This window comes from Zophobas morio, unplaced genomic scaffold (assembly GCF_036711695.1).
Source record: "Zophobas morio isolate AGI-343-1 ecotype UQ-CSIRO unplaced genomic scaffold, CSIRO_AGI_Zmor_V1 ptg000012l, whole genome shotgun sequence".
Lineage (NCBI taxonomy): Eukaryota > Metazoa > Arthropoda > Insecta > Coleoptera > Tenebrionidae > Zophobas > Zophobas morio.
Window position 1 is genome coordinate 20,304,940 of NW_026972117.1, and position 15,230 is coordinate 20,320,169.

General features: G+C 35.1%; 1 protein-coding gene across 1 annotated transcript; it reads right to left on the bottom strand.

The window, feature by feature from the left end:
* Positions 1 to 7,484: 7,484 nt before the first annotated feature.
* On the bottom strand, positions 7,485 to 15,007 carry LOC135128212 (zinc finger protein ZFP2-like). Its single transcript, XM_064055107.1, has 6 exons — positions 14,943 to 15,007; positions 11,861 to 12,843; positions 11,120 to 11,238; positions 10,427 to 10,844; positions 10,050 to 10,215; positions 7,485 to 7,647 (listed from the first exon to the last, which is right to left on the bottom strand). Exons 1-6 carry the CDS (start codon positions 15,005 to 15,007, stop codon positions 7,485 to 7,487), a joined length of 1,914 nt encoding a protein of 637 aa, XP_063911177.1.
* Positions 15,008 to 15,230: the final 223 nt, after the last annotated feature.

Consider the following 15,230-nt stretch of genomic DNA (forward strand, 5'->3'; position numbering starts at 1 on the left):
ATGTATAATTTAGGCGTAGATATTTTATCATATTCACATGCATATGGTGTTGAATAGACTGCCTTTAATTGTGTTTTTGACAAGGGGTATCTCCACGAGTACGACTAGTTATTACATCTACTTACCTTCATTATTAAAAAAAACCTTCTTCTTGGTTTTCTGAAGAAACAGGATCAGTGAACGGTCGAAAAGGAGCTGGTGTTGTTTCTTCAACAACAGATCGGTGTTCTACTTTGTAACAATATGAAGAAAATATTGTATTATGAATCGTCCCACATAATGAGGCTCAAAACCAAACGAATCTAATTATTATTATTATTATATGCAAGTAACCAGCTAAATAAGTCTAAAACTTGCGTTGCAAAATATAAATAAGGTACAAAATTTTATCCTTCCTTAGCCTCAGTATTTTTTATTACTTGTATTAAAAAAAACCTTCCTTGAGTTACTTTCTGTATTGATTTTATTGATTACCATTAGAAAATCTCACATGCTGGCAATGAACAATAATAACAACTCCCCAGTTCCCAACGGTTGCTATGCCTTGCTGTCACAGGTACCTACTCACCTACATACAATGATCTTATACAGTTTGGATTTGTTTTCAAAAAATCTGGATGCCTAGGGTAAACAATCAAGACGGACTCATAAACCACAAGTACAGGAATATGTTATTTTATAAAATATACGAAGCAACATTTTAAGGGTGACAGCTTCCATTTGATATCAATTTTGTTGAGGTTTATACTTAGTCTTGTCTTACAATTTGTGGTAGAAAAACCCCTAACAGACATGGTATCGGTCCGGTAGTACCGGAGATTATCTGTCTAATAAATTTCGACACAGACGACAGCCAGACAGACGGAAATTGGAGAGCTATTTCTTCATACTCTAGGGTCATAGAACGTCGAGAAAACTTGAAAGAAGCCATTCGCCGAATGTACCTACCCTATTACAATACCTGTCTGTCGCAAGGTGGAAGTTTTATTAGACAAAGATAAGTCATATCCTAAACTGTATTGGACAAATTATTGCAAATTTTTTTAAGGACATCCTGTATAATACAGTAAAACGTTATTTAAAATTGGTTTCTTCATCCCCATCAAAAATATAATGACGTTATTTCAAAATTTTGCAAAGCACCTAAACCTCATTTGGAGTGACGATAATATCACTACTAACTTCACAAATGGACGTACAATTATTTGCATCTACTATATCTACATAACTTCCGTTTTACTCTGAGAAAGCTTTTAACTTTCAAACTGAACAGTAAATAATTATGAATTTATTAATGTCGGAGGTATGTACTGGAAAAAAAAATACTACATACAATCAAAAAATATTAAGGGCATTTTTCTTTGCCAGAAATACAAACCTTGTTTTCTTTCTTCTGTCAGATCCTCGCATTAGCTCTCACTTTATTTTATTGAAACTTGAAAATAACGCAATTTAATACAAGTGTATCGGTTTTGATAATTTTGATTAGTTCTCTTCTTAAAATACCTAGAAAATTTCAGTTATTACACTAAAAATTAATTATAAAATGAGAATACTTCCCTAAGGTTTTAAAGATTAACGTCCATGTGATAATCATTAGTTTGTCTCTCTATGTTAAAAAAATACTTGCCAAACTTTGTTAGTCACATAAATTAAAAGACTGAAATCGACTGTTGCCTAAATACAGTCGCAGTACTCTCTTTAAAAATGTAGCCAGATCAACAATGTGACGACCGCGGCATCACACGGAAACACTCCCTGAACAAAAAATAATAATATCTAATTGTGACATCTGTTTTTATTCAGTTCATACAACTTTTTACACATTCAAAAATACCTACAATGTATGTAAAAACTTATTAGATGTTGTCACAACGAGCAAAAACTTTTAAACACATCTTTATTGACATACACCTGTCATAACCAATCTGCTTTCCTGATGTTGTTTGTATCGATTATTATTTTCGAATTTCAAACTAACAAATACTTAACCTCTTGTTCGAAACAACTTACGCACCTCCTTTACATCTGTGACTTTTAAGTGCACTCTTTGAAACATAACACTTCGTGCAAATTTCGCATTTGTATGGTTTTTCCCCCGTATGAAGCCTACAGTGAATATTAAGACTACTTTTCTGGGTAAAAGATTTCTCACAATAACTACACTTAAACGGTTTTTCTTTAGTGTGCACACGAAGATGTGTCACTAACGCCATCTTCTCACCGAAAGCTTTCCCACACTGATCACAAATGTGCGACTTTTCGCCCGAATGTATCCTTTTGTGCTTCACCATGCCATCCGGTGAACTCAAACATTTACCACATTCATCACAGATTAGCGTCTTTTTGCTAACGGGTTTAGTGTGAACTTTCTTTATATGTGACTTCACTTGGCTTTTGTAGTCGAATATTCTCGAGCACTCCGGGCACTCGTAAGCCTCGTGAACCGGTTCGTGTTTTTTAACATGTTTATTAAAGTACGACAAGTCTTTAAATATTTTCGAACAAAATTCGCAAATAAGGTTGACACCTTCGTGTCGCAGCTGACGATGAATCTCTAACCGTTTGACTGAGAAGAACCCCAAGCTACAAGAATCACACTTAAAAGGAAAATCGCGAGTGTGTTGGCTAATTATGTGTTTGCGAAGAGTGTCTTTAATGGTCGCTTTGTAGTCACAAATATTGCACGAAAAACTGCGTTGTTTTTCGTGGACGCTATTCACGTGAATGGTTAGATGGCTAACTGTTAGAAAAGATTTGGAACATAAGTCACAGTGAAATGTTCTTTCTTTGTGGTTGCCGAGATGTTGTTGATATTTTCTCTTGGTTTCGAAGACTTTCGGGCAGGCGTAGCAAAAGTATGCGGGTTGTAACGGGTCAAAGGATGAGCACCTGAAAAAACATAAGTTAGTTTACGTTCTTTGAGTAGTACAAATAAATTGTCGACAGCTACTTTCCTTCGAATCTCAAAAATTATCTGCTAAAATATTATGATTGTAGTGGTGTAGGAGCTCCTTTTTATCCATTTATATGCGGTAGACCTAAAACTTTCAAAACCATATCAGATCTGTAATAAATGTCATTCGTTTGAATAAATGCACTTGAATTCTCGCATAATTGTATATTCAATTCCATACATCCAAGTTTCCTGGGTACCCTAATAACACCGAGTCTTATTACACAGGGTTTCTATAAATGATTATCGGGTCGGAGTAGGTCATGGAAGCGTGACGCCTATCACTTCATGTGTATTTAACTAAATGCCCAAAACCGCACGACAAAACCACCCGAATCTATATAACTAGTTGCCTAAATCCGTTATAACTTACGTTATTAAAAAATAAAACCTACAATAAAATAAACAAATTTATTGTGGTTAAATATCACAGTAAATGTTGAAAGTGTTCACCATTTTCTTCAAAGCACATGGTCTATCTCTTTTTGTTATTTCAAACTAGTGCCATCTACATACTACGGATTTTCAAAACGATCTCCAAACTCATAAAACATCGAAAAATTTATTCAAACAATGTCTTGATTTTTCATCCTAAGAGTTATAATCTTTGCACTAACCCACTAATAGTCCTAGAAAACAAGGTTTTAGGGTCACGCTGTAGATCAATACAATATGTATAAAAAAAACTATTTATTCAAAGACCAATTAAAATATTAAATGCCACCACTTGACGTTTTGGTTTTAATGAAAAAAAAAAAAAACATATGCCATGTGTTTCTCAAACTAACCACTTTATTTTTAATAACCATGAAGCCTCTTTACTACGACAATATCCACGATGGCTGTTTTTTTAACGCAAACAAAATGTACAATACAGATCCAGACATGAAGTCGTGCATTTTGGGTAAATAGCGATTTTTTCTTTGACTTTTACAAGAACTATTTTTAGCCTTTTATTAAAAACTTTTCGACATAACGTTAATAATAGAAAAGTTATGAGCATAAAAAGACGAAAAGTTGGGGATGAAAAGCTTTGAGACGAGAAAACTTGTGTGCTTTCAAACTTATAAAAAAAGGCTGGTTTATGATTGAATTGAGTAGTTGTGCGGCTTGAAAAGGTAGAACGATAATTAAGAAAAAACTTAAGCAATAAATTAATTCGCATTCAGTTAGATAAAGGGAAAAATAGTCTAAAATTATTTTTAGACAGACTTCCTTGCACCTGAAAACAAATTCAAACAAATGGTTAAAACACGAGGTAAATATTGCAAAAACATTTCTGTGCAATAATTGTGATTAAAAACAAGGCATATTCATAACCTACATGCACAGAAGTATGGTATTCTACAAAATTTAAATAGTATTTACTAAGCAAAATATTAACCTGACATCATCAAATTGTTACTGGGAATGATCCGACAAACTTTCCGACACAAACGGCACACAGCGAGAGAAGGCGGACACACAGATGGAAACGGGAGACTTATTGTTTCGTACTCTAGGGGTCATGGACGCGTAAAAAATATTGCACAAAAAAATCTAAAGAAATATTATTTTATAAAAATTTAATAGGATGTCACCCTATATATTTTTTGACACTCTAGCAATGTGTTCTGACACACTTTAAAATATTTTTGTTCTTATCTACTACATCCAACCTTTTTTTTAATGGAGATGTTAGTAGAGCTTGTTTTTCTGAAGTCATTAATGTATCCCACTTTAATCACCCATACTCCACCAGTGCCTTTGATTCGAACGCACTCTGTTGATATGTTTATGTTTGGTCTAGCGCGGAGTACCATGACAGGAAACATCCTCGATTAACAATTGCTTCAAAAATGTTAACGCACTGATAAATCACACGGCGAGCGTAAAGCTTTGGCTGTGTTTCTAGTGAGTTTTCCCGTTTGAAAATGTTCCCAAAAATATTTCAGCAATGACAAGTATGTCATTTTCGACTCGTAAAGTGTAATATTAACAATTACACTGAAAACTTAAGAAAAATAAGCATAAAACAAGTAAATACCGTCACGAGCAAAAATTCTGGTAGTCAATGTCACTTTTTACACAGAATTAAATGGCAGACACTGACACTGACCTCCAGAATGTTAAACTGTTTATTAGAAAATTCTTTATAATATAGAATTTGTTCGTAGAACTGAAAATAAGTAAAACAGTAGCAGTAAACTAAAGAAGTATAGTAATCGACTTCATCGGGCGACTTGCCACTTTCATGCTTTCTCGACGTTTCAGTATCTCTAGACTACGAAAAACTAGCCTCCCGTTTCTGTCTGTCTGTCTGTCGTCTGGGTTGATTCCTCTTATTAGTCAGACAATCTCCAAAACTATCAGACCGATTGTTATCAAATTTTGTACGTATATTAGAAATATCATGGTAGATTGTAAAACGCTAACCACAATTTGGTCAACTATCCCCTCCATCAACAGGATGAATCATCTTAAAAATTTACAGTAGTAAATTTTATTTAAAGTTGATAAAATACTCCTGCAATTGTGATTTATGAACTAGTGTTGAATTTTCACTCAAGACAACCAGATTTTTGGAAAAAAAAATCAGAATTCTGTGACAACACTTTGCAATTTAACTGCAAAACCGAATGCTCTGAAATCTTGCAAACGTTTTAAGGTAAGTATGGTAAATCGTAAATAAAATTATCCATTTATCCCCTCCCAAAAATTTGATCACGTCATCACAAAATTTTTCCCATCTGAAATATACAAAATATTATGATTCTATACTTGTGGTTTATTAGTGCACTCACAATTTTTAAAATTAGTTATACAAGGTGAGTCAAAAATTTTCCCGAAATTTTGGGAATAGAGTACTGTTATTATTCCAAAATTTTGCAAACGAAAAACTCACTTGAAGCACACTCATCGCACGCGTCTTTAATTTATAGCGGGTTTTTTATTATTAATGTTACCCTAAAACCGCTACGTTGAGTTATAGATAATTAACTTATCCACAAAAAAAAAAACACAAAATTAAATCGAATAGGGATAAAACGGAATTTCGTTGCCCCACATTTTCAATATACTTAGCTTTTTTGGTCTGACTGTGCCAGGTTTCTGAGTTATCGCACGAAATTTGGCCACGCAACGAAGATTTATGTCCGTAAATCTTCATAAATAAACGTAAGTGGTGGAATTTTTTTATTCTTTAACCTTTATACGTTTCGAAAATGATTTTCAACAATTCATATTTGGTATTCTGTATTTTAAATTCTTGGACACTGCAGAACGATGAGTTAAAAATAATGTGAAGCAGTGTCAAAAACAGCAGTCTCATCGTTATTTTAAAAATAGATTTCATGTGTTACTAGACAACTTTTTTTGGCCATTTTATAAGCGTGCTTTAAAATATTAAACACTTCAAATTTATTTCACAAGTTCACAACTAAATTTTATATACAAGTATGTTGATATCATGTAAGTGTACGTTATCTATAACGATATCTATCTACAAGAAATTCTAAATTGGAAAAGAATCAACTTTACACTTATCTGTATATATTGTTAGGAAATACACAACTACGCCGCCCCGGTACGACGCCTATGGCCGTCGAGAACTTTCTGGACGTGCGTACGGCGTTGATGGGTGAGTCATCATTGCTGACGGTGTCGATGCGGTTCCACAAAGGCAAGTCTGGAGCGACTTACTGGAAGTCTCGATTGCGGGCGCAGAAAACTCTCGATGCGGCGTTCTGGATCCACCAAGAGGCACACATAGGTTTAAATAGAGGCCACCGTCGGAAACAACAAGCATTCAATGGAACCACGGAGTTATTCTGTACATAATCGTTGTATTGTAATTAGAGATGTACCGACTGTAGGTCTGGCCGACTAACCGACTAGCTGACTGTTCGGCTTTGCTAAAACCGGTTTATAAATACCACAGACAGTGTGTTTTTTTTTCTATTTCTCTGACTATCTTGAAAATTTGTTTTATTTTAATAAAAGGAATAACTAAAGTTCCTTTGTTTTCCAAAAAATGTATTAAATTTGTTTGGATAATTTTAACATTTAATTTTTTTGTAGTAACTCAGTACAAAACTTGAAAAATTGGAAAATCACAACGTTAAAAAACCTAAAAATTGAAAAAATTAAGAAACTAAAAACTCAAAACGAAAAATTCCAAAATTAAAAATCGAAAAATTCAAAAATGGAAAAATTCTAGCATCGTAGAATTGAAAAAGTGAAAAATTTTAAGTCATAATTATTATTATTATGCAAATCAAAAATTGAAGAAATAAAAATTGAAAATCGAGAAACTGAAAAATCTAAAGGCCAGTTTATACAATATTTTAACTGAGATTAAGTTGATCGCGCATTTAACAAGGCCATTAGCGAAGTCTGATTGGCGTAGAGTCGGTCACATGGTAGAGCTTATTTGAAATCAGAAGTACATCGAGTGGGAGGGATGAATGCGCGAAGCGCGAAAATGGGCGAAGAGTATGGACGAGTCAGTGGCGGACCATTAGTGTTGTTATTGGGGTTTGCACGTTGCTCACGTTAGTATAAGAACGTACAAAACAGGTCCAAAGAGTAAAGGAAGTTCGTTCTCGACGCCTCTGATGCTGTGAAAGTAGTGCTCATGCGCACTGAATATTGTTTCAAATACTGGTATCTGCGCTCTTTTATTGCTGTGTACTTCTGCTTTCAAATAAGCTCTAGTTTAACGCGGTGTTAAAAATTAAATCGCAATTAAATATTTAATTTAGGTTCTGTAAACAGGGCTTAATTGTTTTATACTCGTATACTATTTTAATTTTAATAAAAAAAACCGACCGATCGGCTGTTTAGCCGCCCAGTCGCCGACTGCCAGCCGACGACGAAAAACGGCCGAATAGTCGGCTTATCCGACCGGTCGGCGACTAGTCGGTACATCCCTAATTGTAATATTGTTATATTTTGCCTTTTTTTTCTTAACATACATAGCCGTCTTTCCCTATAGAAATTTACCATTTTAAAAATGTTAAGTTTCATGTTGTGAAAAAAGTCTACACATATTGAAACATAAAGGCAAAATATAAGCTTAAAACACGTTAAAAATGGTAATTTTTCTAAGGAAATATGAATTTTGCAATTAGGCTCCGCCCCTCGGCTTACGACGAATAAAAAAAAATCATCAGAATTGCACTAGGGCGGGTGGGCGGGGCTCATATTTTGCCTTTTTTTTCTTAATATACATAGCCATCTTTTCAAAACAAGAAACTTAAAACATGGTTAAAAAGGTACATTTTACAAGGAAATATGGTTTTTGCAATTATGGGGCGGGGCCTAATTGCAAAATCTATATTTCCTTATAGAAATTTTCCATTTTAAACATGTTTTAAGTCTCATGTTGTGAAAAAAAGTCTACACATATTAAAACAAAAAAGCAAAATATAAGCCCACCCACCCGCCCTTTCTCAATTGTGATGATTTTTTTTTATTCGCCGTGAACCAAGGGGGGCAGCTTAACTGCAAAATACTTAATTCTTTACAATAAATTAAAAACATGTTTTTGAATATCGTGTTGTTCAAAAAATACTGTGTATATTATTAGGAAAAGAGGCAAAATATAAACACCACCCACCCTCCCCATCTCAATTGTGATGAATTTTTTTCTTAGAAACTTAAAACACGTTAAAAATGATAAGTTTTGTAAGGAAATATGGATGTTGCAATTAGGCTCCGCCCCTAAGTCTGCCAACGAATGAAAACTTCATTACTATTTAGATCAGGGCAGGTATGGGTGCGGCTTAATCTTTGTCTATCATTTTTTCTTAATATACGTAGTATTCTTTGAATATCACGATACTCAAAAACATGTCTTACATGGTAATTTCTTGCAGAGAAATAATAAGGATTTTGCAATTAAATTCGGCCCCCTTGGTTCACGGGGAATAAAAAAAAACATCACAATTGAAACAGGGTGGGTGGGCGGGGCTTATATTTTGCCTTTTTTTCTTAATATACTTACATAGCCATCTTCCAGAACAAGAAACTTAAAACATGTTTAAATTGGTAAATTTGTATAGGGAAATATCGATTTTGCAATTACGCTCCGCCCCTCGATCTGATAACGAATGAAAAGTTCATCTCGAAAGAGATCGAGACGGAAGGCTCTTTTGGTTTCCTTTTTTGATTAATACATTTAGTTTTCTTTGTATAACATATTTCAGATGGTAATTTCTCGTAGAAAAATAAGTATTTTACAATTAAGCTCCGCTCCTTGGCTAACAACGAATAAAAAAATCATCAGAATTGCAATAGGGTGGGTGGGCGGGGCTCATACTTTGCCTTTTTTTTCTTAATATATACAACCATCTTTTCAAAACAAGAACCTTAAAACATGGTTAAAAAGGTACATTTTTGGAAGGAAATATGGATTTTTCAATTATGGGGCGCAGCGTAATTGCAAAATCGATATTTCCTTTAGTTAGTCGTGTATTTCGAAAAATTAAGAAACAAATTGTTGAGTTTTACCCACGCCAGTTTTTATTCGCTCGAGCAACGTAACAATATGATAATTCTGATGAAACTGTCGCGTAATTCTTATCAATATCCCCTTACCAAAACGAAATACTTAGCAAACCCCGACTGACAAAGATTGAAAGATTGAAACCTTAAAAACTGTGAAATTGGTTAAGATTCGTTGCGACGGTCGACCTGCTATCCCCACTTTCGTGCGAACCAATTTGACTCCTACATCAACTCTGTTATGAGATGATAATCTCGAAATAGCTGAAGTGATGCTACAGACAGACAACAGCTTCAAAGTTATTTTGACACTCCTTTAAAAAAAATAAAAATATAAAGCTAATGTGTTCAATTCTCATATTAAGTCTTCAAGTGTCAGCTTTCAGCATTCCTAAAAACTTTGAGTTGTTAAACAAAAAAAAAAAAAAAATAAGATAAATACTTTCCAAAGTCTTTCACGATATCTACAGACTACAGATGAAAACTTGTAGATAACTTTCACTTTTCAAGACTAATAGTCCATGTGAAATGAATGTTAAAATACCTACGACTAAATAGAGCGTATTTTTGTTGATATAAACTTGACAAGAATTAAAAATATACCCACTGTAAAAAGACTAAAGCAAGAATGTGGCGTGTTACGGCTACTAGTAATCTATGGTGATGCCAGTATTTGGATAAGGATACAATCATCCTGTTGCCTTTGTTTCTCTGGAACTGATCCAACAATTCAACGCGATGAGTAAGAAACCTTACAAAATCACCAGCACCACCTTCCAGAGTTTGTGGTAAGTATATATAAAATAATAACTCCGCGTTTTGATATCAATATTTATTCACAGATTGTTTACACCTACAGGAATAGCTGCAATTTTTTCTCTGGATATTATGCAACTTCTTATTTAAACGAAGCTTACGTGCCACCCTTACACTTGTGGCTTTTAAGTGCACTCTTGGAAATATAACATTTCGTGCAAATCTCACATTTATACGGCTTAACCCCAGTATGAATCCTGCAGTGTATGTTAAGGCTACCTTTTTGTGTAAAAGACTTCTCACAATAACTGCACTTAAATGGTCTTTCTTTAGTATGCACTCGGAGATGTGCTATTAGCGTGTTCTTCCCAGCAAAACCTTTCCCACAATGTTCACAAACGTGCGTCTTCTCTCCAGTATGTATCCTTTTGTGCTTCACCATGCCATTCGGTGCACTTATACACTTACCACATTCATCACAAATTAGCATTTTGTTGTTTTCTGGATTAGTGTGAACTTTCTTAATATGAGCATTTAATCTGCTTTTGTAGTCAAATGTTCTAGAGCACTCCGGGCAATCGAACGTCTTAGTGATACGCTGGTGTTTTTTCACGTGTTTTTTAAAGTAGCTCAAATCTTTGAAGATCTTGGAACAAAATTCACAAATGAAATTAACACCTTCGTGTCGCAGTTGACGGTGAATGTCTAACTGTCTACTTGAGAAGAAACCCAAGGGACAAGAATCACATTTGAAGGGAAAATCTCGAGTGTGTTGACTTATTACGTGTTTCTGAAGGCTATCCTTACTAGCGGCTGAGTAATCACAAAGATTGCAAGAGAAAGTGCGTAGTTTTTTGTGGACTCTGCTTATGTGAGAGGTTAAGTTACCAGGTGACAAAAATGACTTAGCACACAGCTCACAGTGAAATGTTCTTTCTTTGTGGAACCAGACATGTTTCCGGTATTTCTTCTTGTTTTCGAAAACTTTTGGGCATTTATGACAAGAGTAGGGTGGTTGTAATGGAGCGAATGATGAGTACCTGCAAAAATAAGTTAATTTAGACTCCTGGATTAACAAATATGTCATTAACGTGTCCAGTTTGGTATCACAGACCTCGGGGTCTCACAAATCACCAGAAGAAACTGTCATATTTTGCACCTACAACCCTGAACAATGTGTAAAAGCATGTTAAACAACTGTATTTTAAATTATTTACATACTTACATCGTACATATTTAAGTAAGAAAAATATTAGATGTAACATATATGGTTCTACAACTGCTTCTTACTTACATGTACATGTACTACATTTATCAATTATCCTATATGGAAGAAATCTATACCATAGTAAATCACTGATCGTTTTAAGTTAACATTGTTATAAGAACATATTTATGAAAATTAAAACTACACAAAATATGACGTTTACGATAATACTTAATAATATTTGGAACGACTGCAGTACACATAATCGAGAATAAAATTTGAGTCAGTCTCTAAAACTTAATACTAATACGTAAAGCGAAAGGTACTATCTAAAAAATTAATTAACAACATTAACGAAAACTACTTTATTCAACCAACTATACCTTACAATAATTTATGAAACGGTTAACTAATATGCACACCATCTCGTTAATATTTAGGTAGACTTAAACAACTTTTCATGTGCGTATCCATGACCCCTTTGGAAATAAACCCTTTTCCGCAAATCCTACAAATGTACGGTCGTTCTCCCGTGTGCGTCCGCTTATGAATCCTCAAAGGTGACCTCTGAGAAAACCCTTTCCCACAAAAGTCGCAAATATAAGGTTTCTCTCCAGTGTGTACCCTCTCATGTTCCTTCAAAAGTTCCTTCCTCGAAAAACTTTTAGTGCAAATCTCACAAGCAAACGGCTTATAACCTGTATGAATCCGTCTATGGAACTTCAACTTTTCTTTGCTCGACAAACACTTCCCACAAATATCACACAGCAACGACGACTCTACTCCAGCAACATTATGTTTGCTCATATTGTGTCTCCGCAAACCAGTAGCAGAAGTGTAGTGTTTGTTACAAACAGTGCAATCGTACTTCACTAAAGGAGTACCAGTGATGATTTCCCAGTGCTGCATGCGACGATGCGACGTCAAAAACCACGAGAACATGAAGTGTTTTCCGCAGATTTCGCACTGGAAGGGTTTCTCACCGGTGTGAAAGTATTTGTGTTCTATGGCATGTGTGCTGGTAGTGAAAGCTTTTTGGCAGATTTCGCATTTGTACTTGGTGGTGCCTTCGTGGGCTTTGATGTGCATTTCGATGTTGTACTTGAAAATGTTGCGGTAGTCGCATAAATGACAAGAGTACTTATTGTCAGAATTGTGTGCGATGGAATGAAGGGCAAAAGCCACGTTATTTTCGTAAATCTCGTCGCAAGTCTCGCAGTGTACGGCCTGCGTCGAGGAGGGTTTGATCTCCAGAGGATCTGCTTCTTTGGGAGATAAATCGTCTTGGGCTGAATCTAACATCTGTACTATCATCCCGTCGTTTTTAGTCGACTTTTTCTTAGTTAGTTTGTGCTTGTTTTTGGGCTTAGTGTGCTTTGTAATCGGAGTTATAGATATCGAAGGGCCGTAAACTAATTTCGACAACAAGGAAGTGTTCCTACAACAAAAACAATTCTTTTGAGTGTCGAATTAAAACAAAATTATAATAACACACATGTAATTACAACCATAGAAAATATACACATGTAACGATCAATTTTATTATTATTATTACATATATGATTATACAACCTGCACTCTTATATTGTTAATTACACATTTTCAAAAAAAAAATCAAGGAAAACATTCATCACAATGGGAAAATTGAGGAGGGACATGCGACACACAAAAAGTTTTCAATACCTACTTTCAACTTTAAAAATAACTTTATTCTCAAATAATATATACTTAATTTCTTAACAAAACAAATTTCGATGCTTAAATGAATAGCAGTATTTACCCTGGATTCGGTGCAAGGCCCAATATAACGCAAACCCTTCTCCTTTAGCAGATTTCTCTAAGAACAGTTCACTCACGAGCACAGCTTTAACAAATGTAAAAAAAAACAACTTAAAGTTAACAACAAATTTTATTTTCTCTTTTTTCACAAACAAATTGATCTGGAATTTGTACATAACATTATACTATATTAAAAACAATTATTTCAACTTGAAGGTAAGCGAAGAAAAATGTTGCTGCCCCGGTGGGCATCGAACCTAACGTCTCCCACTTGCCGGGCGGGTGTCTTGACCAGCCACGAGGCCGATTATCTTTCTCCGCTTACCAACGTGTTATTGTGCCGCCACAAACTTAACAGTTTATATTAAATAACTGTTTTTAAAGGAAAATTTAAATAAACAACAAAAGGAACACCATGTTCAATAATAGATAGTTAATAACTCTTAAACGATTAGCTGCTCTGCAAACACCTTGAACGGTGCCTTATGTCCAAAAGGCGACAGGACAAAAAAGGATAGGATAAATGGTTAAAATATTACAAGCTACCCTCAGGAGTGTGCGTTTAACCACAATTCAGTATGGTAACCGAGATGGCCTTGCCAATTCATTTCTAAATTTTGATTATGCATTTGGGAAACTTTGATGTGCTAGTTTTTGTCCGTGACCGTTGTAAAATTTTTCCCTTAAGTCCTGGACTTGTGAAGAGTCGCTTCGGTAGGTGAGAAGGATAAATTAGAGTAGTAAAGGTAGTTCTCGGCCCTATTTCTATCCGGCGTTGTTAGAAGGTGGTTAGAAGTTGGTTATAGGGACCGACTGGATTCTAGTAACACTAACTGAACGACTGAATCAGATGGACTAACTGTTAAGATCTAATTCCGTCTCGTAATTAAAGGAGTTTTGGTCCATGAGTGCCGGACGAGGAACACATTTCCTACGGTTTATCGCCGCCAGATCACGCATGTCATAACCAGTTAGACCAGACGTCCACGAGCGCTTTTGACCCGGGTTGTCTTATGATTTAATTGCCATTAAAATGATTTGATTGGCAGACAGTAAATTATGCCTAGAGTCTAGGCAGAAATAAGCGCGATGTGGATTGCTATTGAAATGATTTGGTTAGTGGATAGTAAACACTGCCCATATTTGGGAAGGAAGTTTGAAGAAAGAGATAGCGCGTTATGAATATGTGACGCCATGGAAAGTAATAAATCATTTTGTTGGCTAAGTTATTTGAAGATGACTCTGAATTCCAGGCTTGTGGTTCTTGCGACAAGAGGGATATGTCGCCGTAAAAAAGGACAACTTTGCGTGGGAATAGTTATTAAGGACGAAATTTCGGATCCGTCACATAACAATTTAGGTCAACAATATTGTGTCATTTTTCTATGGACTGTATCAAATCTTCTTGACATAGTAGCATGTCAAAAGACTAAAAGTAATACTTTTGCCCTTTTTTTTTGCTTTAAATTGCAACAAGTGGGACTGCCTTTTCGTCTAGAAAAATATTTCACTATTTGAGATATTTTACTTATTACAGCCAAATAGTTGTACTGAACCAATTCATCTTCAAAACTAATTAACGACAAGACTAGACTGGTATGCGTTAGCAAACCACCAGAATCTACATTATTTATGAGACCATCTATTACTCAAATAATCCTGTTATCACGCAAAGTTGTCTTTTAAGGCGACCTATCCCTCTTGCCCTAAGATCCAGAAAGTCCGGATTACATCTTCAAATAACTTAGTCATTAGAACCATTCCACGGCTCTCATATTCACGTTCCGTTCATCTCTTTGTTCAAACTTTTTCCAGGAATTCATTCGAAACAAATTCCTTACCAAACATAGGCCGAATTTACTGTCCATCAATCAGATCATTTCAACGGCAATTAAATTACAAGATGGCCCAGGTTCAACGCTCAAGAATGCCTGGTTAGACCGTTTTTTGACTTGCTGGACCTAACGGCGGCAAATCGTGGGAAACGACTTCCTCTTCTCGGTTCCATGAACCAGAATTCCTATAAATAGGAAACGATATTAGATG

Bases quoted from the DNA above. Each gene is read 5' to 3' on its own strand.
- LOC135128212 (XM_064055107.1), bottom strand. From the start codon at position 15,007: ATGAATTCCTGGAAAAAGTTTGAACAAAGAGATGAACGGAACGTGAAT. The intron at 10,216-10,426 runs GTGAGATTTGCA...AAACTCTGGAAG, and splicing joins TGGGGTTAAGCCGTATAAAT to GTGGTGCTGGTGATTTTGTA. The intron at 7,648-10,049 runs GTGGGTATATTT...GCGTTAAACTAG, and splicing joins CTTGCTTTAGTCTTTTTACA to AGCTTATTTGAAAGCAGAAG.